This window comes from Mustela putorius, unplaced genomic scaffold, assembly GCF_011764305.1.
Source record: "Mustela putorius furo isolate JIRA1106 unplaced genomic scaffold, ASM1176430v1.1 tig00537227_pilon_pilon_pilon, whole genome shotgun sequence".
Classification (NCBI taxonomy): Eukaryota; Metazoa; Chordata; class Mammalia; order Carnivora; family Mustelidae; genus Mustela; species Mustela putorius.
In genome coordinates this window covers 18,494,914-18,520,945 of record NW_025422368.1, presented here as the reverse complement: position 1 = coordinate 18,520,945, position 26,032 = coordinate 18,494,914, and the positions used below count along the sequence as shown (strand labels likewise).

Below are 26,032 nucleotides of genomic sequence, written 5' to 3'. Positions count from 1 at the left end.
TGTGGTTTGTTTATAAAAGTTTAGCTAATGAATTCACAAGAACATGCTTTACGTCAAAGCTGCCATTTTCAGCATAATATGCACAAATGAGGAGAATGGTTTTGACATATTATCAATATTGTAGTCTTATCAAAAGCAACATGCTAGAATGCATTTGTCTAAAATGGCATTGCCTCCTAATACAATTTTGTTAAATCACAACACTTTAGGACTTAAACAGGTCCAAACTTAGAGATGTGTGAAGAGAACCTCATGATGGATAAAACCACTGAATTTTGTTCTGCTGATGTTATGACCAGGCAGTGGGCACTGGACAAATTAAGATACACCTTTTTTTAAAGGCATATTCAATGGAGACCATTTTGCCTATAACAGTTCTTTCAGTTGACTGAATTGTGCCCAAGTCCATTTACACAATAATGGTCATTGTTTAAATTGTATTTTACAAGGTTAGTGATTATTGTGTTTACATAGAAAACACTCCTATCTCAGGTCATTACCTGGATAATGGCTGTTATGATAATAAAAGATCCAAATTACTCCTTTGATGACAGAGGATTTGGGTATAATATGAATGAAGTCATTGGATTATTCTCCTAACTTTGCTTTATTCTATGCTAGGGCGGGTGGGTCTGTCCCATAGGCCTGCCAGCTGTCTCACAAATAGAAGAAGTCACTTCCTCAAAGGGCTACCTGTCATTCAGGGGCACAGAGAAGGCCTGCTCTCCAAAATAAAACTTCCCACTCATTGGTCAGCATCTACAGTCTTCCTCCTCCAGGCTTTGAATCTCGAAAACCTCTCTTCTTGTAATCAAAGACTTTAAACAAGTGGAAGGTTCTATGAGAGGACAAGGATGGACCAGCTGTTTTGCTATAGTGAGTCAAGAGTGATATGACAGAGGTGACCCTTTGATTAGAGAGCTAGTAGAGGTAAGGTTGTGGAGAAGTGTGCCAGTCGTTAGATTTGGGGCATCCTACTTCTGTGTCCCAGTTCCTCCTTGAGGTATAGGTAGCAGAAGGGTAGAGGTTGGAAATTTTCAGCACAGAGGACAAAGTTAGAAATCTATTAAAAAGATTTAAGACTTCTGGCTCACCAGACAATAGTCAAGACCTGCATTCAAGTACTGGATTCAACAAATACTTATAGGGTAATTTAAGTGGTACACATGGCTAGTGATTTTTAGCCATACCAAAATTTATAATCAAGACAGTGAAGTTAATTTGTCTGTCACAAATACTTATTATGTTATTATTATTATCAATGTTGTTAGCCAATTCTTTTCATTTTGAGAAAAAATATTTAAACATTTTTCCACTATTTCTAAGTTCACTGCCCACTTTTTTTTTTAACCTGAAATCCATTTCTATTTATGATTACATTTAAACAATTTAGAAATGGAAAATATGATGACCATTTTATTAAAAGGAAAACTGCATATAAGGCTAATTTTTTAAAAAATGAGGTGAGTTACTGTGCAATGCTAAATTAATTTTTTGAATTTCATTATAAAGATACATTTGACCATGGTTAAGGACTGAATATATATCTTCCCCAAATTCATATATTTAAGCCCTAACCACCAATGTGAAGGAATTTGGAGGAAGGGTTTTGGGGAAGCAATTAGGGTTATGAAGATGAATCCCCTTGCCCCATGACAGGACTGATGTCCTTTTAAGACAAAGAGACTAAAGTTTTCTCTGCCATATGAAGATGTAGCAAGAAGGCAGTTGTCTGAAAGCTACAAAGAGGGTCCTCACCAATAGCCAAGTCTACCCTCACCTTCTTTTTGTACTTCCCAGCATTCACAACTGTGAGAAACAAGTGCCTGTTTAAGCCGCCCAGTCTACAGAATTTAGTTAGAGTAGCCCGAGCTAAGACAACCACCAATAATAGAAAAGTACCCTTTTATTGAGAGGTAAGACAAGTGTATTTACAATATTCAATTGTTAGATCATATAATCTGACTGTGAGACTTTTTAAAGCAGCAATATTCCAGAAATTACAATTTATAAGGGGAAAAGAAAAACATTGCAAGTATGTTTCTGTTACAGAAAATACATTTGAACAATGCCAGGTACACTTAAGGCTAAGTAGTATTAGACCTTTTCCTCCATCTTCATAGCAATAATCAAAGTATATTTTTGTCACAAAGACAGAAGGCCAACTTTGGAAAGAAAGAAACAATATAATGTACAGTGCTTTCTGTCAGAAGACTAGTATGTTTAAAAACAGAGCCTCATCAGTGGTTCTGAGAAGAAATATACAATGCTGCCAAGCAGCCCCAAACTCACATTTGAAATTAACTGTGGACTCTTTGACAACTGAAAACTGCTCTAGCCTCTCAATCTTACTAAGGACTGGGAGATTATCAAATCCTTTACACAACTTCTAATAACAATTCTGAAGTAAGATTTTGAAAAAGAGATCTGTTACAGTGCAAAGAACATTTTGATAGAAATTCATGTCTACAAAGGAGTTAAATAATATAGATGTTCCTTACATTAACAGATACAGTTCTTGTTCTAAAAAGTAGAATTATCTAGCCACTGAAAATAATATGGATCAGTCAAAAATATGTATAAGAGTCCTACAGGGCAACTTGTATAAGTCGATCCCCAAAATATGTATATACTTGACACTCTTCAAATGAGGATATTACTTTTTTGAAGAACATTAGACACAACACTAGATCTCTTATTATTCCATGAACTATTGAGGTAGGAGTCTCATTTCATCAATATCATCTAGTTTCACAGATTATGTCATAAGTCAAATGCCAGTACCAAAAGGCAGTAATCCACAAGACTGAACCATTGAACTATATACCAAGTCTTTTCTTCTTTAGACCAGCAAGGATGGGTGTTCTCTGTGCATCAAGATTTAACTAAAAATAACATAAGCTGTGATATATTTTGTAGACGTGTTTGTAAATAAAAATCACAAATTTCAGTTATGATTTTGTACATTAAGAAGCTATGCAACTGTTAAAAAAAAGTAAATAGTGCAATCATTAGTGGTAAAACAAGTAGTACTATAACTGTTGAAACGTGTTCTTACATCTACCAGAAAAGCAGCCACCTCAGAAAACTAATGAAGAAATGGCCACTGTTTCTTTCTGCCAGACAAGCATCAATGGTAGAAAAAAACAACACATTTTTTTAGTGTCATGTTTTTAAGAAACTATAGTCTGTTTAATTATAGTAAACTAACTTTAACATGTGAATTCAGATATTTTCTCCATGAACTCAAGACAAAGAGTGATCTTATGAAGGATTGATCATGCATATTGATTTTGATGTTAGGAAAAAGCTAAAAATAAAGGAAAACTCAGCTTTACATGGAAAGCTCTTAACAAATGTAAATTTAACCTTTTAACATGTTACATCTTAAATATTATCAAGTTATTTAATTTATGAAAAGGAAAATGATAAAATCACTACAAAAGTAAAAAAAAAACAACAAAACACAAAATAGAAAAACTACACCATGACGGAAAAACCCATTTGGCTTGCATCATTTGGTATCTTAAATAAAAGACTATTCAATGAAAAAAGGTATGTAACAGACTACTTAGTGGTTTTTGTTAGATGCTTACATGTAATGAAAGATACAGATAATTAGGTCAGACTCTCAAGAAGTATGAGTAGTTCTGGAGTGTTTAGTTATAAAGAATGACCTTTGCATATTCTGTCAGTGAATATCTAGTTCAGATTTTCATCTGGCTTTAAAATATTAAGAATCAGAAGAACCACAAATGTTTTATTTTAACCATATGTTTACAAAAAAAAAAGTGATTAATACATCAAAACTGGGTTTTCCTTAGTTTTAATACATTAAATGACATAATCCAATCTAACTCATGCATCACTTTCAGACACACAGTGCAACTGGAAATACTTTTGCCACTCCAGTGGATATTTCTAAAAAGCAAATGCCTACGGGTGCTCTTGCGCCTTCAAAAGAAGAAGAAAAGAAACAGGCCCCACAGTTCTCCAAGGATGGCTGTGTTTCGCATATTGTGGATAAACAATAAAAATCGCCTTCAAGAGTTTCAATAAGTATTGTAACATAGATTCATCTCCTTTAGTTTGCTTGCTGACTTCTTAGCTCACTTGATTAGAAGCCTGTTCTCATGGCCTCTTTGTTAACTGCTATTGGTACTCTGTAGACTACACGTTTTAAACTTCTGTAAAGAACATTACAAGCTATTTCATGTAATTTAATTTTGTGCTGAATATTCTTCAAAGGATTTTATAAATAATACAATATTTTAAATGAGTCTTCAATTCACTTGTTGTTATACCATATTGTTGCTTTCTCCAACTTTATCTACAAACTGAAAGGAGAAGAAAAACAGGTAATTAAAAGAAAACCCACAGCATTATGAAAACATTGTATCAACATTTTTAATGTTGATTAAAATACCCAGCTATATAAGATTCGTGGAAATTTAAGGTGTGACTGACAATGGTTAATCCAGTACTACTCACCACAATCTCCTGACATGTAAATGTGTATAAAAAAATTTTCTTTGCTAAGATTGTTTTTGCATGACATTTTATGCATATGACTTTAAGGGTACAACACGAGAAATGCAACACAATGAATAAAAAAATTGGATAAAATGAAGTTAAAACATTGCTAGCTTAACAAAACAAAACAAAACAAAAAAAACAAAAAAAAAACAAAAGCTGAAATGTCAGCCATTCATGCATTAATGAACCCAATAAGATATTTCAACTGACCATTACTGAGGATCTCTTCTGGGCCTATGTAGTCTTTGAACAAACAGATTTAACTCCATTAAGTTCAGTAATTAACAACATCTATTGACTAAAAATACTTTAAATGTGTATTCTGGACTTCAGACTCAAAGTGGCAATGACATTAAAAACAGATGTAATGAGGCAAGCACAAGTTTATAGTTATTGAATATAAATTTTAACACACGTTAATGTAAGTGGTTATTTACTTTGGCTACTCCACCCCAAATGTAAAGCAACTGGGCCTTCTTCAGCATTCCAGATGGTGATGCAAATATTAAAACAAAATAATTAGTGGAGACATATTAAAAGTTATGTAACCCAAGTGGTCATAATACTATCAAAATCTAGCAATCATTTAACCTTTCCTTTCATTTCACTATTCACATTTTTACTGAACCATTTATTATAATGAAGTAATGATAATAGGAAACATAATTTATAGTACTGGCTGTCCATTTATGCAAATACTGAAGAATCCTTAAATTAAGGATGTGAATAATGTTTACAACTCTATAACTAGAAGTTTCGGTAAATTCAAAAGCCATTGTAAAAATTCAAAAGTAAAATTTGTAAGTAAAAACAACATGACTACAGTATGAGTTTGGAGATTAATGTAAATGAGATCTGGACATAACCCCCATCAGCCCAAATTCCAACATTTTATATCATTATAAATAGGTGATTGGCACGTCAAAACTAAAAGCTGCTTTGAAAGTACTATGGATTCATTAGGATTTTAAAGGAAATTTAGGAGGAGAGAAAGCAAAACATTCTCTCCCCAAAGGTAACTTCAAATATCTAGGTTGTCTAGGCTATAAGATTCTGACTGAGAAAATTGACTTGAGGTTGGAAATGAGATTTTGTCTTATAGCAAAACCCATTCTTCAGTGGGTAAGACATCCTTTAGCTCTCTGAGAAACCAGTTAATGCTACGGATTATCTCTCTATAAACATCTACAAACGTCTGTAAACAACTTTAGGAAGTTGATGGCCCATCTTGAAGGAACAGATTTGTGAGATCATTCAAACTGTGGAGAGAGCTGGAAACAGAATTTTATCATCTGACTTCCAGTATGATTGTGATTGATTTTATTGCCTTAATGCACACTATCTGGTGATACAGTCTAAGAAAGAAAATCTTATTAGAAATAATGACATCCTGGGGTGCCTGGGTGGTTCAGTGGGTTAAGCCTCTGCCATTAGCTCAGGCCATGATGTAGGATCGAGCCCTACATCAGGCTCTCTGCTGAGCAGGGAGCCTGTTTCCCTCTCTCTCTCTGCCTGCCTCTCTGCCTACTTGTGATCTCTTGTCTGTCAAATAAATAAAATCTTAAAAAAAAAAAAAGAAAAAAGAAATAATGATGTCCTTTTTACATAATGACTTCTAAGATTAGAAATCATATAAAAGTTAATTGTAAAGAACCTTGAACTCTCAAAGAGAAAGGTGGCATAGCATATCAGTCTGAGTTACATTTTAAAAAATCAAGAATATTAAAAATGGACATAGTGAAACAAAATTTCAGGTTTTTTACAGTTAGCAATGATTATTTTCTCTGATATTCATGGTAACCATGATCTATGGTGATGTAACAATTTATATAATAATAAAAAACTTATCAATCAGGTATTGATTATTGTAATCCTTGAGGAGCATCAAAGAGTACTATTTTGATGGTTTACAAATTTTATTTCTAATACATGATAACTTACTGATCTAATTCCAGGTAAATTCAAGAGGGATCCAAGGACTGGCACTCTTCTAATAAAGCCAATGACCACAGGAAAAAAGCCCCTAGGAAGAAGGAAAAAATGGTTCTCAGAACTTACAGATCCTTATTACCAAAATCAACTGCTAACCAAGTAAAAAGAAAAGATCTAGTTGAACTTTTGAACGTTCTGGAGATTTCAAATTTCAAATGTTACCTTTAGTGGTAATGTTTCTTACCTCTCCCCAGATTTCATTTCTTTATTATACTTCTACAGTATTGTGCTTATACATCTATAACACATTACTACTATAACCTCCTGGTCTCTTTATAGTCTATTTCCCATTATAGAAATGAGACATTCTCTAAAGCAGATTTGATGCTTACTTGGTTTTATGTCTCCCGTGAATGACACAGTATTTGGCAGATAGAAGACAAAGGATATATGTGTCTTGAATAAATAATTAAACCAACCTTATTTAAAAGGTATTTTCTCACATAGAATACTGTTGTTTATTCACTTAGTAACTAGCATTTGTAAAACACTGATCAAAACTACCATACTGTGTTTGGTACAAAATTTTCTAATATGTGTATGTACTAAAAGAATTGCCATCCAGTGGCAGTAACTATGCAGTATCAGGTTCTATGAATTAAAAACTGTATGTATGTATGTATCACTGTTTCGTTGCTAAAAATAACAAAGTGCCTTAAATGCAAAGTGCCTTCAATAGAAAGATAATGCTTTAAATTCCCAATAAAAACCAATTTTATCATGTTGAAAATACAAGACAGTGACCCTACTGGCAATCATCTACATTTAATAAACATTTTTATAGTTGACTGAATTATCTAATAAGAGATTTAATAAAAGATTCAATGTAAAAAAAATCCATTTGAGAAAATTACGGTCTTTGTACTCATGCTGATGCAAATGTCTAGGTTTTTATAATAATTAATTATCTGGCCTACTAGTTTATTGAAAGAGAAAAAGTAAAATAAAATAATTGCCTTACCTGAACAAGAGAAAGAATCCATAGATTTCAAAGATCATGCCTATCAAAGGCCAACCAATAAGGACTACAAATACTCCACCCAGGAAAAATCCTGTAGCTTTCATTTTATGTTTTTGGAAGAAGAATCTGAATGTTCTTTCTAAACCAATGACAAAAGCCAAGCCAGCTACAAATAAAACCTAGAAGAGAAAGAAAATGCAAGATAGAAAAAGTAGTCAAACATACTGCATAAATTTGAAAAGCAAGGTCAAAGCTAAATATAATAAAAAGCAGCACATCTGGCTCTCAATGGGGGCAACTGGCTGGAGGAAACTATGATGCACACCAAGAGGCAGAATCAAGGAGTGGGCTAAGCACAGGAAAGCTGGAGTTGGATTCCACTCTTCTCAGTCCTCTTCTATCTTGATTAAATGGAGAAAAAGAGTATCAAAGAAAGATCAGATGTTACCAAAAGGCAGGTGCATATGCAGTGTTTTCCCAGGTAAGTGAGATGGAGAGGGCTTTAGTTAAGCTGAGGAGTGGCAGAGCAAAAGAGGAAGGCGGCCCATAAACATGTCACCCGGAAATACACTTCACCATGGGCTTCAGGAGTTCCTATGGATGGGAGAAATACTGACATGGCCAAGCTGATAGAGGAAACCATGCAAAGCCAGGAAGAAGATCTTAGTCTTACTTATTTCAGAATCTATGGTGGCAGCAGAAATAAAAATAAAGTTGTATGTTCTCAAATATACACATATTTTGTATGTTTTCAGATAGCGTGCAAAAAATGGTCATCTATTAAAAGCTTGCTTTTCCCCCAGGTTTTAATCCTAATACTTGCCTTTGTAACTATCTTTAATGTTTGAGCCTAAACAGTTAAGCTTCATATTCTTAGAGAGCAATGGCGCTTATATTATTAACTAAAACATCAATTTGGAATAGTTTTGTTAATCTTATATTTTCTAATTTCCAATTAAAAGCTCTATAATAATGTATACTTCGAAGATATTTAACACTATTCAGTAACTTTGTTGTCTTCTTAAAAGGATTATGATTTCCAGAACTCCTGCACAACCTTCACACATAGACAACAAAGTACATATTCCAAATAAACAATAAACATACTTTTCTCAGCAAATCGACTCTTAATATACAGATATATTAAGAGGTTTAAATGGTTTTTAAAAATATGTTTATTTTATGCTACTGAACCAAATGTTTCAAGTCATATGTTCTAAGTTAGACATATTAATAAATTTACCAAGACATGGGGGATACCAAGTCATCTACTTTGAACTCCTAACTAAAGGCAGCCTTGATTTAATCTATTGTGTATTACATATCAAACACTCAACAGGGTAGTCATTCAAAAACCACTTTAAAAATGAAATCTTGCTATTTGCGACAACGTGGATGGAACTAGAGGGTATCATGCTTAGTGAAATAAGTCAATTGGAGAAAGACAACTATCATATGATCTCCCTGATATGAGGAAGTGGAGATGCAAGGTGGGAGGTTTGTGGGGGGGAGGAAGGGAGGGAGACAAACCATGAGAGACTCTTATTAATCTCACAAAGCAAACAGAGGGTTGCCAGGGGAAGGTGGGTAGGGAGAGGGTGGTGGGGTTATGGACATTGGGGAGGGTACCTGTACCCCTGGGTCTAATAATACATTATATGTTTATAAAAAAAATAAATGAAAAAAAAACCTCTTTAAGTGTTTACCTTTTATTTAAACAGGTTTTGTTTGTTTTGTTTTTACAGATTTTATTTATATGACACAGAGAGAGAGAGCACAAGCAGGGGGAGGAACAGGCAGAGTGAGAGGGAGAAGCACGCTTCCCACTGAGCAGGGAGCCCCTGATGTGGGCTCCATTCCAGGAACCTGAGATAATGACCTGAGCCAAAGGCAGGTGTTTAATCAACTTAGCCACCCAGGCCGAAATAGGTTTTATTACTAATGTAAACAGAGAAGACAATAGGAATCTTTACATGAGTAACAGTGAATTATTTCCCCCCAAATTTAACAGCAGGCAATAATTCATTTGTAATTCAAGTTTCCTTATGACTTCAGTTAAAATATATGTTGAAAAACTCACATTTCCAATAGCCAGTAGAGCTTTGTCAAAAAAGAGAATCATTCCAAAGAACAGGAAAAACACTCCAAATCCTGTTAATCCCATTCCAATTTCTGCAATATAAGTTATATAGTTAAGGGCAGAGAAAAATATAAGTTACGTTAAGATCCCCGTAAACTAAGAAAATTTTTTAGTTTTTCTTTTGGCTGATATAAGAAAGTAGGTCTCAGCATTGCAGGTTAACTTTATGACATTCACTAAGATCTATAATAGATTAAACTAATAGCAGCAAATAACCTCAAAATTTAAGATATAAATGGAAGTCTCTAATCCTTATATGACAAATAGCACTTCTCATAAACATATGCATGACAGAGAAAGATCATCAGGATTCTAAACCTTTGATTATATACTTTTCCCTCCCAAGAACCCCTCTGGCATCAAACATAACTATATGGGTTTTCTTTTACTATTTATCTCCTTTCATATTCTAGGACTATTATTTATATGCACAATATCTACAGTTACCTCCTTCCCCTCTTAAATTAAGACCTTCTTTAACCTAGTAGAAATGCTATCATAGGTCAGCACAATATACTTCACTCCATGACACACTGCTTCTCACAAGGGCAGTACTTTGAGAAGCACATCATTGTCTCCTCAAAAGTTAATTTTCAGGAGGTTAGGCATCAATTTTAACTTCTTGATGATATGTTTTTATCATCTATAAATTATCTAACCCATGAATCCATTCACACAATTAGTGTCTAAGTACTAATATCAGCTCTCCAAATGTTTCAAAGAACAGTTTTACTTAATATTAATGTGTTGGGGTTTTATTCTTTTCGTTCAAAAACAAAGAATCAACTCCTAGATGCCAGCATCTCTTCTAGGTATGGAGCATATAGCAGTGATCGAAGTGTAAGCATTGAAGTTTATGGTCATCCTTATATAAAACCAATGATTTTATTACCTTTACATTCTCTTGGTCTTATCTTTTTATTCTGAAGATTCTTAACTTTCTAAGATCACAGTTGTCCTTTTCTGTTAATGCTAAAAGCCTAAGCCACTAAGTCACCTCTTTGATCATTTTAGTTTTGCTTTCAGGAAATACTTACCAAATCTTATTTTACCCAGATACATACTATCTACATGAAGTAATGAAACAGAGCAGAAACTACCATATTTTTAGAAACCCAATTTTAAATACACTATTTATGATTTCTGATCTGTTACTTAACTTTTTGGCCTTGGCTCCAGAAAGCCAAAATCTAGGTCACAGCTACTCAAAAAAATTTTTAAGCCATGTAAAATGTCCCTGTAAAATAACAGAGTTGAACACTTCTGTCATTTATTTTTCTACATCCCTGAACTCCTCAATTTATAGTTAACTACTGCCTTCCATTCCAACAACCTTTTCCCCCAAAGTTAGCCTAAAAGAATTCAGGTACTGGTATATAAATATATATATTTATACATAAATATAAATATTATAAGTGTATTCAACAGACAAAGATAAGTGTATCCAACAGACAAAATCCTACGAAAATGTGAGGCTAATGCTTTCATGCTTAAATCCCTTAAGAGAATTGACCAAAATGACTATTGAGCTGTTGAGCTGTCATAATTTCCTGGAAGAAAATATGGACAAAAGAACACGTAAAATTCCATTGTATAACTATTTAGTGGTTAGGATTTAGTCACTGGCAGTTGAGTGATTTAAATAGGACTAATTTCTACCTTTTCATAAATTATCCTAATGATTACATAAAAATTTTGAGTTTTTTTTTTTTTTCAAGAGTTTATTTATTTTAGAGAGAGAGAGAGAGGGAGGGAGACAGCTTGGATGGGAGGAGGGGCAGAGGGAGAGGCAAAGAATCTCACACAGGCTATGTGCTGAGTGGGAAGTCTGACGAAGTGCTCAATCTCATGACCCTGAGATCATGACGTGAGCTGAAATCAAGAATTGGATGCTTAAGGGACCGGGCCACGCAGGCACCCCCAAATTTTTGAGATATTTGTTATCAGACAGGAAATTATATGGAAGTACACCTGCTACGTACTGAGGATTTGCCATGAATCATCCATGATGGGGCATTTTACATACCTTATATTACTTAATCCTTCCCATACTACTGCAAGGTGGGTGAGATTACATCCTTTTAGAAATGGAGGAAATTGAGGTTTGGAGAAACAACTTTGTTTGCCCAGAGTCACACTTCTGGTTGAGGATTTGAACTCAGTCCCTATGCTGAACTATTACATCATACTGCTTCCTACAGGATTTTTTTTTTTTTTCAGGTTAAATATGTTTGATTAAATGAAACTCAAGGGCACTGGAGCATACTGGACATCTGGGGGAAGCACCCTTAGATGATTCAAGTTTAATAGGATTAGTTGTTATCTACAACTAAGTAGGTATTAGTAGAAGTATTAAAAATTGACTGGAGTGAAAAAGACAGTATCTGGATATGGTTTCACATTTACTGAAATGTTTACACAAATATGTTGCAATTCCTTTAACAAAGTTGTGAGGTGAAAAGTAGCACCAGCCCCATATTTCACAGACTCCCACTTATCCTTGCTCATAAAATCAGCAAATGTATGTATGTGTATGCATGGTGGGGGACAGCACAGTGGCTGGGCAGGAAGAGTGGGCAGGAAGTTCAGTTTTTGGACTGCACAGCTTACAACTGTAACATGGGCACCAAAACATTTGTACTATTTCATCCTGTGTAAGCCCAGGAGGAGACAGTTGCCTGTAACATATTTGCCAGAACTTGCACTGGCATGATGTTGCCAAGTATTTCCTGGCCTAAAGGGGTCAAAAGTCTCTAACTGGACTCACTGTGCCCTTTCTCATCTTCCGAATTCCCATTTTCCCTGTCTATGCATTCATAAGCAAAGCCCTTCACAGATTTGCCTGCTCACCACCAGAATCATACCCAGTAAAATAAATTTATTTTTCTCTGGTGCAATTATCAAACCTGCATTCCTTTTGTCTTTATGAGAACTTTTTACTTAAAAGAACAATTTGCTAAAAGCAGTTTAATACAATTTATCTAAAATGAAAGAAAAAAAAACTTTTTGTGGAAATTTTACAAGGAAAGATGCTTAATTCAAAAGCAATGACTGTTAGCATTTTGATATCTTAGTTGAAAATTTTAATATTAGCTTTTTCTTTCCTACTATGTGTTTTAAAAAATAGAAAATTTCATAATAAACAACTGGACTGAATATCAACCAAGCTGAACAACTCAACTGAACATCATGATAGAATTCCAAGCAATGTGACATAATGAAGTGAAGATCTAGAGGCAGCATGGGAACTAGCTTACTCTGTCCCCCTCAATAAATCTTGTGTTTTTATGAAGGGGGGTGGGAGAGTGTTATTACAGAATCCCTTAAGACAATTATGAATTGCTTTTTTTTCTGTTCAGTGCTTGGTCACTCTCTTCCAGAATCAGAATCCCAGAATAATCTTGGTAAATCACTTGAATGATGGTCAATTTCTGCAGTTAAACACACACACACACCATTTGAAATCCAAAGAGCTTTTGGTTCACTAACCATTTTGTGTTCCAATCCACTGTCCTACCAAAACATTTGGCAAATGAGCAACAAAGAATATAATTTCATCTTCTTCATTGATTTAATGAAGGAGGATGCTCCCTATTCTGCCCACATTCCAATCCAATCCCTTTGTTTGGGATTTTGGAAGAATGTAAATCAGGCACTTGTCCCTATAAGAAGTCTTCAATAGAAGAAAATCTCTATGCAAGGGATACATAGTTCATATTTTATCTATGTAATAATCAGACTCAGAAAGGAGAAGTAATAATACTTCACTGATAGGTAAGCTGTGTAAAGATTAAGTACTTTCTCTAATTAGTAGAATTAGAAATAAGTTTTAGCAATTTATGTATACAATTCTAATTTTCTTGGACAACCTAATTTTAAATTAGGGTTTTAATCAAGAGAAATAGGATGCTATCACAAAGACAATAGATTCTGAATTTCCTACATAATCTATCAAAAAAGTCAATGCATAATTTTATAGATAAATACCTAATGTTGTATCTATTTTTGCATGAAAGACCCACAGTATTCTAAGACAGATCTCAAATAAAGTTTATACCCAGTTTTCTTAGATGCTAGTAGGGTACAGTGGACACAAAGGTTTCTGAGCCAGTAGACCTGGGTTCAAGTTTTCTTTCTGTCATTTTCCTTATGACCATACAATGAATTTCTTTTGAGCCTCTTCTAATGTATAAAAAAGCTATACTTCTCCCTGCCTTATAGGGCTGTTATAAAAAAGTAATGGTTTATATTGAAAGCACTTGGTAAAATGAAAGAAGTTGCCTTCATACAATTGCTAGTTCCTATTATAACAGTAAAAGAAAGAAAGAAAGAAAGAAAGGGACTTTATGTGTTTTCTGATCAGAACAGGCCAACAGACCAAAACAGGTACCCTTCCTGGGCCAGTGCAGGTAGCTCCAAAGTGCAGACCCATCCAACCATAGAAATGAGAAGAGCTTGACTGAGTTGGTAGTGTATATGAGACCTGAGAAGTTCTGTCAAGTTCAAGTCAGCCATGACTTCTATACAAACCTTAAGTCTCCACTTTAAAGTAGGGAATTTACAATGAAATTCTATTTATTTATTATTTATTTTTAAAAAGATTTTATTTATTTACTTGACAGACAGAGATCACAAGTAGGCAGAGAGGCAGGCAGAGAAACAGAAGGAAGCAGGCTCTCCGCGGAGCAGAGAGCCCGATGCGATGCCGGGCTTAATCCCAGGAGGCTGGGATCATGACCTGAGCCGAAGGCAGAGGTTTTAACCCACTGGACCACCCGGGCGCCCCTGAAATTCTATTTTTTTTTTTTTAAGATTTTATTTATTTGTCAGAGAGAGAGAGGAGCGAGAGTGAGCACAAGCAGACAGTGGTAGGCAGAGGCAGAGGGAGAAGCAGGCTCCCTGCTGAGCAAGGAGCCCGATGCGGGACTCGATCCCAGGACGCTGGGATCATGACCTGAGCCGAAGGCAGCCGCTTAACCAGCTGAGCCACCCAGGCGTCCCTGAAATTCTATTTTTAACAGACTTTTTTAGTTCTTAAAATCTTGAAAATCAAACTAAGTTAAGCCGAATAAGAAATGAAGATCATAGCAGATAAAGCAATGTGAGACAAAAAGACTATCACGATCATTAATAGATAGGACCCACACGGTTGGGCAGATATGTAAATACGAAAATGATTAAGGTTGACACAAGGGTAGAAATAAGAGTGTTATAACGAAAGAAACGGAAACAGATACAACGCTAACAGACATAAGCTAGGCCTTGAGAACTCTGTGGTAGGCAGAAAGAGATGCTAAAATAAAGAACAAGATACACAATATTAAGGAAAGAAATCGTTTCACTGAACACAAGGTGGCTTTTTTACTACTGTGGAAACATTAGGTGGTAGAAGAGTGAAGTCGTTTCAAGGAATCTTTGGAAGGTCGCTTCCAGAGGTGGCAAAAGGCGAAATACTCGTAATATTTAAGTGTAACCACATATATACATATATGGTTATATATATTTGTATGTATTTAAAAGACCCAAGCCCATACTAGGTGACACTTAAAATACCGCCTCCCGAACAACCGGCCAGTAGAGGACCCCCAGCCTGTCATGTGCACAAATATTCCCAAGTGTGAACCACGGGCACCGCGCATCAAACTTTCTCTTGTGACCACCTGCAGGAACAAAGCCCCCATCTCACTGGGAGTGAGAAGAGCGGGACCCTGGTGCAAGGCTCAGCAAAGACTTCCCCCTCCCCAGATCCCACTGATCCTCCTCCCACGTCGGCCACTGCAAATCCAGCTCCCGTCCCCTCAAGGCAGTCCTCCTGGTCCCGCATCCCTTGCTCAGTCCCGCAGGCCGCCGCCCCCAACGCCGAGCTTCATTCATTGACCTGGAGAGAGCGGCGGGGGGAGACGAGCTCAAGGAACGGGTGTAAGAGGATCGGGGGCAAGTCCTTACTCTGGGTGTCTGTTAAGGAGATCATGGCTGCGGCAGTGAGGGCAGCGGCTACCGGACCTCCAGGCGCCCAGGGCGTGAAGCAAAGACGGGAGAAGAGAAGCCGGGAAACAACCCAGGGCAGAGCCGCCACGTCTTCCGGAAACACGCAGCCTTCCCCACCCCAGCTCCAAGACCGCTTCCCATTGGCTGAGCCCGCCCCCAATGTAAACCAATCATCCGTAGTCTTGTTCGATGACGCAGATAGTGGTTGCACCTCTTCACCAATTAGAGAAGGGTGTCACTTGTTATTGGCTGAGGAAACCTAACCGGAAGGGCGGGTGCTCGCAGCTGGAGGAAAAGGAAAGGCTGGTGGCGGGAAGTTTTCACGCGAGGGCGGCTGAAATCGGTAAGTATGGTGTGGAGGGCCGGCACTTTGAGGTCGGAGAGCGAGGCGGCTGGGCTGGGTGGGGTGAAGGGGTCCTTTAACCCCTGGGGAAAAATTCGGGGTAAATCTGCTCGGGGAGGGCTCATTTTGCCTTTCCCTCCCTGAGGGTGAGGTCGGTGTGTCCCGGGTCCCTTCCGTTCTCTGATACTTCGGTAGGAGAGAGACGGCGAGGACCTCGCCGGTTTCTGATGGAACTTGGTCCTTGAGGGGTGCGTCGGACTGCCCCCTCTCCCCAAAACTTCTGGCTTTGTCCACGCAGGAAGCTAGGTTACCGGAGTCTGTATACGGGCAGCACCACCGGGGGACGCACGAGCATAGGGGAGCTGTTGTTTTCTAAAGGCCGGTGCTGGGGAGAGGGGGGCGGGCGTCTGCTCTAGCCTGTGGTTCCTCAGCGGTGTTTGCTCCAGGCCCAATGACCGGCTGTGACCCCGCGAAGTATTTACTGTGGTGCTGTCGCGAGTTCGGAAGTAGCAGACGGAACACCAGTGGGTCCCTGAAGTGGTCATTAGTAAACGTCTGTTGTGCACCCACCACAGAACAGCTGGGGAACCGGGAGCGCTCAAGCCAAAACGGGAAGGAGGATCGGGGGTATGTTGTTGCCAAGCAGCTTAGAGAGTAAGCAGTCTCCGCGGGGATTAGAATAGGAACATTTCCCGAGGTGACAGGGAATTGGTTAGTGGTTACTCATGTCAACCTTGGGAAACGGTTTTTGCTTGTGTTTTCCAACAGTATAAACAAGTAATTGTCTAGCTGAAGTTAGTCTTAGAAAATAAGCTCACCTGAGCTTTGTATGACCAAACTGGTTTTGTCTGCTCAGGGAATTTTCAAGACTGGCTTGCTTTTTATTTTAACAATTCCCCCTTTTTGGTTATTCTGATCAACCAGTATAGTGTAATTTTCAGGTTCCTCTGTTGATGTATTCAGGCTGAAGAGTCACATTTTTGCTGTTGCCATTAGTTGAGTCATTAGGCTCAGGCATCATGTCACCATCTTCATCATTTATGGGGTTATTGTTGATTTCATCCAGTTGTCTGATCTGATGGATACTGTTTGGCATGGGAGTGGCTGCTGATCCGTCTTTAAAACCCTTGAGAGTATACAGCAAATTAGAGAGGTAAATATGATTTAATTAGAAATTCCCAGAGGAGATTCCCCAGAGGTGATTACGCTGAGTGACCAGATAGCATAGGCACATCGTCCTCCTCACATGCACTTTTTTGGGTCCTTTCTCTGCAGTTTATATCCAGTTGTCCATCTTTAGCTTGCATGGCTTTGGGAAAAGGGCCATTTTATTTTTTATAGTGATTCCAAGTCAGAAGAGTGGGAGGAAATTGGAAATGTTAGTTTGTAGAGTTCTAGCCAGATTTTGGAGGAAACTAGAATTTAGGATCCAGCCCAGTTTATAAGTAGAAAATAAAACCGGAAGGGCAGTTACCAGCAGTAGAATCTGATAGCCACAGAAGTGTATTATTGAAACATAGATTTTCTCTATAATCATCCCATTTCTATCAAGATAACTACAGTTAGATTAATTTGTTTGCAAACTGAGTCTAGTTTCAATAAATTTGGCTTGATTATTTATATTAAGTGTAGCAGAAATGGTGATGATATAAGCTCTTTTAAATCTACTTTGCCGGAACTTTTAATAAAGAATCTTAAAAAGAAAAAAAATTAGATTGAATTTTTCAAGGCTCTTTGGGCTAAAGCAGCCAAGCTAAGAACTTGTCTAATATTGTCCTATTACAAGGAAATCAGATTGAGTTGATGTAAATATATATTTTGTCATGAAAAATAAGAATATTTAATAAGGGTTTCTAAATTCTGGCAGTATCAGGTAGGGAGAAAAAGATAAATGTTTCAGCTGTTGATGACAGAAGTAGGTTTTACTGAGTCATCATTATAAGCTATCGATAGCCTAAAAGAGAAAAGAAAGAGAGACTTAAATCTGGAAAACAAAACACTGAAGAACCATCATTGTTTTAAATGAAGTAATAAAAAATTATAATCATCTTCATTAGTTCATTGAGTCTCCTATAATTCTTGTTTTGCTTCATCTTGGATTAATAATTTTATGAATCAGTTTTACACTAGACTTTTAGAAATTGTTACTCAGTTCAGTGTCATGATAGTAAAATTAACAGAAACCTCTACTTGTCAGAGTCTTTTCCTTGAGTCTCTGGAGATAAAGCACTTTTGTGGGAACAATTTTGCAAAAACTTAAGTCCATTTGAATCTTAGCTAGACCACACATAAAATTCCTTTTTTAGTTCCTTTTCCATAAGACTTCTACAACTTTTTTTTAAAAAAGATTTTGTTTGGGGCGCCTGGGTGGCTCAGTTGGTTAGACACCTGCCTTCGGGTCAGGTCATGATCCTGGAGTCCCTGGATTGAGTCCCCCATCAGGCTCCAAGCTCCATGGGGAGTCTGCTTCTCCCTCTGACCTTCTCCCCTCTCATGCTTTCTCTCACTCTCTCTCTCTCAAATAAATAAATAAAATCTTAAAAAATTTATTTATTTATTTATTTGAGAGAGAGAGAGAGCGCGCGCAGAGCAGGAGGGCGGGGCGCCTGGGTGGCTCAGTGGGTTAAGCCTCTGCTTCAGCTCAGGTCGTGGTCTTAGGGTCCTGGGATCGAGCCCCGCATTGGGCTCTCTGCTCAGCAGGGAGCCTGTTTCCCTTCCTCTCTCTCTCTCTCTCTCTGCCTCTCTGCCTACTTGTGATCCCCTGTCTGTCAAATAAATAAATAAATACTTTAAAAAAAATAGTACTACAATACTGCATAGAAAAAAAAAGCCCAAAGTAGGTAAACTTATGTTTGGTATTTTATGATTTAGTGTATTATCTCATTTGGAAGTGATTTAGATATTCAAGGAATATTCATTATTTAGTTTAACTTGGTACAGACTTTTCTTATTTACATTTATTTAAATTATTTGTTTTTAACAGTTATGCTTAGATTAGACATTAAGCAGATAACCAACATCCTAAATTATTTTTCTTATTGACAGATTTTGAAGACATGCTTTTATTAAGCCAACAAACTTAAACTAAGTTTTACTTTACACAGGTTATGTCAAGTCCTGTGAACTTGAAAAACGTTTGGGTTTGTTTTTGTTTCTGAGGGTTTCAAGAATACTTTATGAGTGCTTATTTTTCTTTAAGACAATTATATAGAGCTCCTTACACATTAATTTTGGCGATACCATCTGGACTTAGAAAAATATCACACATCTATAATGTGTATACATAGACATACAGAAACATACAGATAGATGCAAATGGATCTTATAGCTTTTGTTTAGAGAAATTTACTCATGAGCTGATAGCCATAATAATGCAAAACTCACTAGTTCATAAAAGAACAGTTGGATCCCAATTGTATTTCTGGCAGAGGGACTAAGTTGAGGTTACTGCTTGTATAGTAGAATGGATTTCTTTTCCAGTGAAGTTTCTTTTGTTTACATGATGTAAGGATTTTTTTTTTAATTTTTAATTTTTTAAAGTATTTTATTTATTTGCTGGCACAAACAGGGGAGCAGCAGAGGGAGAGGGAGAAGTGGGCTCCCTGCTGATCAGGGAGCCTAATGTGGGGCTAGGACCTGAGCTGAAGGCTGATGCTTAGCTGACTGAGCCACCCACGCACTCCTATAAGGATCTCTAAAGCTATTTTTGCAGTCATTTTGTCTGCTTATCAATCAAAGAATGCATTCTGTTGTCACTGAGAGATTTGAAATCCTCTCTTATCAAAGACACAGCTCAAGATCCACTTCTCTAAGTTAAAGTTGCCTTACGTTGGCCACTACAATTCCGCAAGTTCACCCATTTTCCAAAAAGGCACAAAATCCTGGTCCATAGACTAGGTGGAACCCATCTTTGTCTTTATAGATTCCCTAAGAGTTCTTAACTATGAGGGACCCTGTTTTCTAAAAGCTGTTCCAAAACACAGGGAACCAACCATGTGCTTCCCTTCCCTCCTCCCTTTGGAACAGAATAGGATGATTTACCAAGAAATTTCAACAAACAAAATGTAGGTATGCAAGTTAAAGTCAGCTCAAAATGGAAAGAACAGAGCTCAGATATAGGAGAGACCTCCAGACTCTAGGGTCACTGAGAAAGCAGTGAACTCAGTGGACTCTATGGGTTCCATCACCATAGCCTCAGAATTGAGGGGGTGTCTTGTTTGAATCCCATTTTTACACCATAAATTGTCAAAAGTTTGGAAATAACAGAAGTAAAACCAATGAATCATTGAAGTAGTAATCAGTAAAAGTTTATTGTGCACTCACCAAAATGTTTGCAAACCAGGAGCATTCAAACCAAAACATGGAAGCTCAGAGGTATATTGTTATAAAGCAGCTTATATAGTAAGAAGTTCCTACCCTCAAGCCTCCTCTCCTTCCATTTGCTCATGTGTGCTCTTAAATTTTAGCCGTTTAGAGGTAGTTTCTTAATTGCATATCTTGTGTTTTCCCTGTGTCTGACCTTTTCATGTGCTCTCCTGAAATCTAATCCCTCTATAAAATACCAGTTCCTCTTTTATGATTAACTGAAATTGTAACTCTTTAAGCAAGTATTCAATAAAATGTTGAATGATTAATTGGAGTAATTATGTGGATGGATTTTGCCTAATGTGGGGCATTTGAATCTCTTATTTGTAAGATAGGTTTTATCATCCCAATTTTACAGGTAAAGAGGAACAGGTTGTTTAACTTTTCTAAGATCATATGGTAATTTAGTGCTAACACTGTTTAGTCTTTTTGCTTTTTTTTTTTTGCTAATCACTTTCTATGTGGTATTTAAATGTTACTGATGTTATCACTTGTTAGTGTGATTTTTGGACACTTCTCTGAAATCTAGAGAATTCTTCATAAAAATCAGTGTGGGAATAATCATGTAAACCTTCTTTTAAAAGTCACTATAGTAGGGGCGCCTGGGTAGCCTAGTTGGTTGAGCATGTGACTTGATCTCAGCTCAAGTCTTGATCTGAGGGTCTGAAGTTCAAGCCCCCTTAAACCTGGTTTCCTACTGGGTGTGGAGCCTACATTAAAAAAAGAAAAGCATAAAAGTCACTACAATATATAATTTACTTTGTAGTATTTTTCATGCTTAGTAGTGAAAAATTATTGTTGGTTAGGCATTATCAATATAGTATGGTTTAAAATTTTTTCTATGATTTTTCTTTCATTTTTAGAAAGACATTTGGATCTCCAGTTCAGTTTTAGAATGGCATCCATTTCAGGTTAGTGGAAATGATTACATTTTATATAGTACATTTGGTTTTGTTTTTAAGTACATGTTCTTTGAAAAAAATTGTTTTTCTCTGTACTTTCAGTTTTGCTGTGAACCTGTGCTCTAACAGGAAAGTCTTAACAAAAATAAAGAAACATAAATCATAAAAACGTTTGTTTGTATGAATTTGACTACTTGACTGATTTGACTACCTCATGCAAGTGGCCTCATACAGTCTTTGTCCTTTTGTGTCTGGCTTATTTCCCTCAGCATAATGTCTTTTAGCTTCATCCATTTGTAACATTTTTCTTTTTAAGGCTGAATAATATTACAATGTATGTATGTATCATCTTTTGTTTATCAGTTTGTCTGTCAGTGGACGTGTGGGTTGTTTCGTCTTTGGCAATTGTGAATAATGCTGCTATGAGCATTGGAGTACAAATGTGTTTGATTCTGTTTTCAGTTCTTTTGGGTGTATACCTAGAAGTAGAATTGCTGAATCCCATGGTATTTTTGTTTTTAATTTTTCAGGAACTGCCGTATTATTTTCTATACTCACTGTTCCATTTTACATTCCCACCTGCAATGCAAAAGGGGTCCAAGGCATGATGTGTTTTTTGACAGAATTAAAGGAGCCTAAGAAATCACAAAGTAGAAAATAATAAATCACTCTGACTCCCTCTATTCAAATTAACATAGATGTATTATTTTCAACAAATATTTTTAGTTTGCAAAGATTTTTTATTTTTTTTAATGAAGTACAATTAATATATGTTATATTAGTTTTAGAGTATGACACATTACCCAATTCTGTCCATTAATCAGGGCTTAGCATGGTAAGTGTAGTCACTGTCTGTCACCATACTACATGGTAATAATATTAATGATTTCATTCCAAAGCTGTACATTTCATTTGTGTGACTTATTTATTTTATAACTGGAAGTTTGTACCTCTTAATCCCCTTCACCTGTTTCACCATTCTCTCTACCTACCTCCCATCTGGCGGCTACCAGTTTATTCTCTGTATTTAAGAGTTTTTTTGTTCTTTTGATGATTTTATTTATTTATTTGAGAGAGAGAGAGAGAGAGAGAACGTGCACGCGTGGGCATATAAGCTGGGGGGAGGGGCAGAAGGAAATGAAGAAGCAGACTCCCTGCTGAGCAGGGAGCCAGATGTGGGGCTTGATCCCAAGATCATGAGATCATGACCTGAGCTGAAGGCAGATGCTTTACCAACTGAGTCACCCAGGTGCCCCTGTTTGTTTTTAGTATTCCACATGTGAAATCATACGGTATTTGTCTTTCTCTCAGCTTATTTTATTTAGCCTTGTACTTCTTAGGTCCATCCATCTTGTTTCAGATAGCAAGATCTCATTCTTTTTCATGACTGAGTAATATTCCATCACACACACACACACGACTCTTAATTTATCCATTTGCCAGTTGAGGACACTGGATTGGTTCCATATTTTAGCTATTTTAAATAACACTGCAATCAATGTATGTTACATCTTTTTGAATTAGTATTCTCATTTTTTTTTGGGTAAATACCCAGAAGTATCATTGCTAGATTATATGATATTTCTATTTTTAATTTTTTGAGGAATCACAATACTATTTTTCATAGTAACTATACCAGTTTACATTTCTACTGCGGAGTGTGAAGGCTCTTTTTTCTTCACATTCTTGTCAACACTTGTTACTTCTTTGTTTTTGATACTAGCCGTTTGAACTGGTGTGAGGTGATTTTGTTTTTTTTGTGGTTTTGATTTGCATTTCCCTGATGATTAGTAATATTGAACATCTTTTCATGTGTCTTTTTGCCATCTCCACCTTTGGAAAAATGTGTTTTCAGGTATTCTGTCTATTTTTTATTGGATTTTTTTGGGTGTTAACTTGTGTAAGTTCTTTATGAATTTTGGATATTCATCCCTTATGAAATATATCATTGGCACATATATTCTATCATTTACTTGGTTGCCATTTTGTTTTATTGATGGTTTCCTTTGCTGTGCAAAAATATTTTATTTTGAGGTAGTCCCAGTAGTTTATAATTAGCATTTGTTTTCCTTGCCTGAGAAGACATAATCTTAGATATGTTGCCAAGGGTAGTATCTAAGAGATTGATGTCTCTGTTTTCTTTTGGGAGTTGTGTGGTATCACGTCTCACATTTAGGTCTTTAGTCCATTTTGAGTTTGTGTATTGTTTAAGAAAGTGGTCCAGTTTCATCCGTTTGCATGTAGTCACCCAGTGTTTTGAACACCATTTATTGAAGAGACTGTCTTTTCCCCTTGTATATGCTTGCCTCTGTTGTCATAGATTAATCGACTGAGTAAGTGTGGTTTTATTTCTGGGGTCTCTTGTCTGTTCTATTAATTTGTGTGTTTGTGTGACAATAGCATACTGTTTTGATTACTTCAGTTGTATATCTTGAAATCTGGGATTGTCTAGCTTCGTCCTTCTTTCTGAAGATTGGTTTGACTATTCAGGGTCTTTTGTGGTTCCATAATTTTGGAATTATTTGTTTTGGTTCTGTGAAAAATACTGATGGGATTTTAGTAGAAATTGCATTGCATCTGTAGGTTGCTTTGGATATTATGAACATTTGGATAATATTCTTCCAGTTTTTGAGTAGAACATATCTTTTCATTTATTTGTGTTTTCTTTGATTTCTTTTAACAGTGTTCTCTAATATTCAGTATATAGGTCTTTCCTTTTATGGTTAAATTTATTCCTGGATATTTTATTTTTGGTGCAGCTGTAAATGGGACTGAGTGCCTTTTTATCCTTTTTTTTTTTTGTCTGATTGCTGTGTCTAGGACTTTCAGTACTACGTTGAATGAAAGTGGTGAGAGTGGACATCCTTCCTTGCCTTTTCTTTTTTTAAAGATTTTATTTATTTATTTGAGACAGAGAGAAGAGTGCTAGAGCAAGGGGAGGGGCAAAGAGAGAGGGACAAGCAGACTCCTCACTGAGCAGGGATCCTGATCATCCCAGGACCCCAAGATCATGACCTGAGCAAAAGGCAGACACTTAACCCACTGAATCACCCAGGCACCCTGCCTTTTCTGAAAATAGAGGAAAATCTCTGTTTTTCACTATTTGAGTAATAACGTTAGTGTGGCTTTATATTATATGACCTTTATTATGTTGAGGTGTGTTCCCTATAAATCCACTTTGTTGAGAGTTTTTATCGTTGAATGAATGTTGAATTTTGTCAAATGCTTTTTCTGCATCTGTTGAGATAATCGTATGATTTTTATTCTTCATTTTTTAATGTGATATATCACGTTGGTTGATTTGTGAATATTGAACCCTTCTTGCATCCCTGGAATAAGTCCCACTTGATTATGGTGAAAAACCTTTTAAGGTATTGTTAAATGTGCTTTACTGATACTTTATTCAAGACTTCTACAGCTGTATTTATCAAGGATTTGGTCTGTAGTTTGTTTTCTTTCTTTTTTTTTTCTCTTCTTTTCTTTTTTTTTTTTTTTTTTTTTTTTTTTTTTTTTTTTTTGTAGTGTTTGTGTGGCTTTGGTATGAGGATAATGCCAGTCCTGTAGAATGTATTTGGAAGCTTTACTTTCTTGTCTATTTTTTGGAATATTTGAGGAGACCAGGTATTGACTCTTCTTTAAATGCTTAATATTAAAAAAAAAAAAATGCTTTGTAGAAATCACTTGTGAATTCTGGTCTTAGATTTTCCTTTTTTGGTAGTGTTTTGATTACTAATTTAAATGTGTTACCTATAATTGGTCTGTTTCTATTTCTTTCTGGTCAGTTCAGAAGGTTTTAAGTCTAGGAATTTATCCATTTCTCCTAGTTGTATTTTATTTGGTTCTCTCCCCTGCCCCCCTCTCTCTTGCCCTTTTTTTTTTTTTTTTTTGGATGAGTCTGGCTAAAGGTTTAGTAACTCTTTGTCTTTTCAAAGAGCCAGCTCTTTGAAACCACTAGTTTTATGGATTTTTTTTTTTTAACCTTTTTTTCCTCTTTGGGGGGAAGGCAGTCTCTATTTCTTTTATTGCTCTTATGGTTTTAATTATTTCTTTTTACTAACTTTGGACTTCATTTTTCTTTTTCTAGTTCCTTTAGATTGTTAGATTGAGACTTATCATGGTTTTGAGGCAGGCCTCTAGCGCTATAAATTATGCTCTTAGAACTTCTTTTGCTATGTCCCAAAGATTTTGGACCTTTGTGTTTTTGTTTTTGATGGTCTCCATGTAGCTTTTGGTTTCCTCTTTTGTCCTTGTTGAACTGTTAGTTGTTTAGTAGCTTGTTTTTCAAGCTCCATGTGTTTGTGTTTTTTTTCCCTATTTTCCCACCCTCCTTTTTTCCTGTAATTGATCTATGGGTTCATGCTATTGTAGTCAGAAAAGATGCATAATAAGATTTTAATCTTCTTAAATTTATTGAGGCTTTTTGGTGACCTTATGTGTTGAATTATCTTGACAAATGTTCCATGTGCACTTGAAAAGAATGTGTATTCTGTTTTGGGCTGGAATGTTCTGTATGTGTGCTAGCTCCATTGTTCTAATGTGTAATTCAAAGATACTGTACCCTTACTGATTTTTTTGTCTCGATGCTTTGTCTGTTGATGTCAGTGGGGTGTTATATTCTGCTACTATGATTGCATTACCATCAATTTCTTTATGTCTCAGTATTTGCTTTATGTGTTTAGGTGCTCCAGTTTTGGGTACCTAGTTATTTACAATTGCTATATACCCTTTGTTGGATTGATCTCTTTATCGTCATGTAATTCTGTTCTTTTTGTTTGTTTTTAAGATTTATTTATTTGAGAGCGAGA

General features: G+C 36.2%; 2 protein-coding genes across 2 annotated transcripts in view; one reads left to right on the top strand and one right to left on the bottom strand.

Annotated features, from left to right (window-relative positions):
- Positions 1-1,888: 1,888 nt before the first annotated feature.
- Positions 1,889-16,085, bottom strand: GOLT1B (golgi transport 1B). The gene is made up of 6 exons (XM_004771783.3): positions 15,882-16,085; positions 15,576-15,798; positions 9,570-9,661; positions 7,490-7,668; positions 6,478-6,559; positions 1,889-4,337 (listed from the first exon to the last, which is right to left on the bottom strand). Exons 1-6 carry the CDS (start codon positions 16,083-16,085, stop codon positions 4,299-4,301), a joined length of 819 nt encoding a protein of 272 aa, XP_004771840.2. The 3' UTR covers positions 1,889-4,298.
- RECQL (RecQ like helicase) overlaps positions 15,877-26,032 on the top strand; it is a 54,158-nt gene continuing 44,002 nt past the window's right edge. Inside the window, exons 1-2 of the mRNA XM_004771784.3 lie at positions 15,877-15,960; positions 21,189-21,236. Of these exons, the coding sequence (XP_004771841.1) occupies positions 21,221-21,236 (16 nt within the window). The 5' untranslated portion in view covers positions 15,877-15,960; positions 21,189-21,220. The remainder of the gene's footprint in view (positions 15,961-21,188; positions 21,237-26,032) is intronic.

Bases quoted from the DNA above. Each gene is read 5' to 3' on its own strand.
- GOLT1B (XM_004771783.3), bottom strand. From the start codon at position 16,085: ATGAGCCCTCCCCGAGCAGATTTACCCCGAATTTTTCCCCAGGGGTTA. The intron at 9,662-15,575 runs GTAAGGACTTGC...CTTATATTGCAG, and splicing joins CTCCTTAACAGACACCCAGA to AAATTGGAATGGGATTAACA. The intron at 4,338-6,477 runs GTAAGTTATCAT...TTCTCCTTTCAG, and splicing joins ATTTACCTGGAATTAGATCA to TTTGTAGATAAAGTTGGAGA.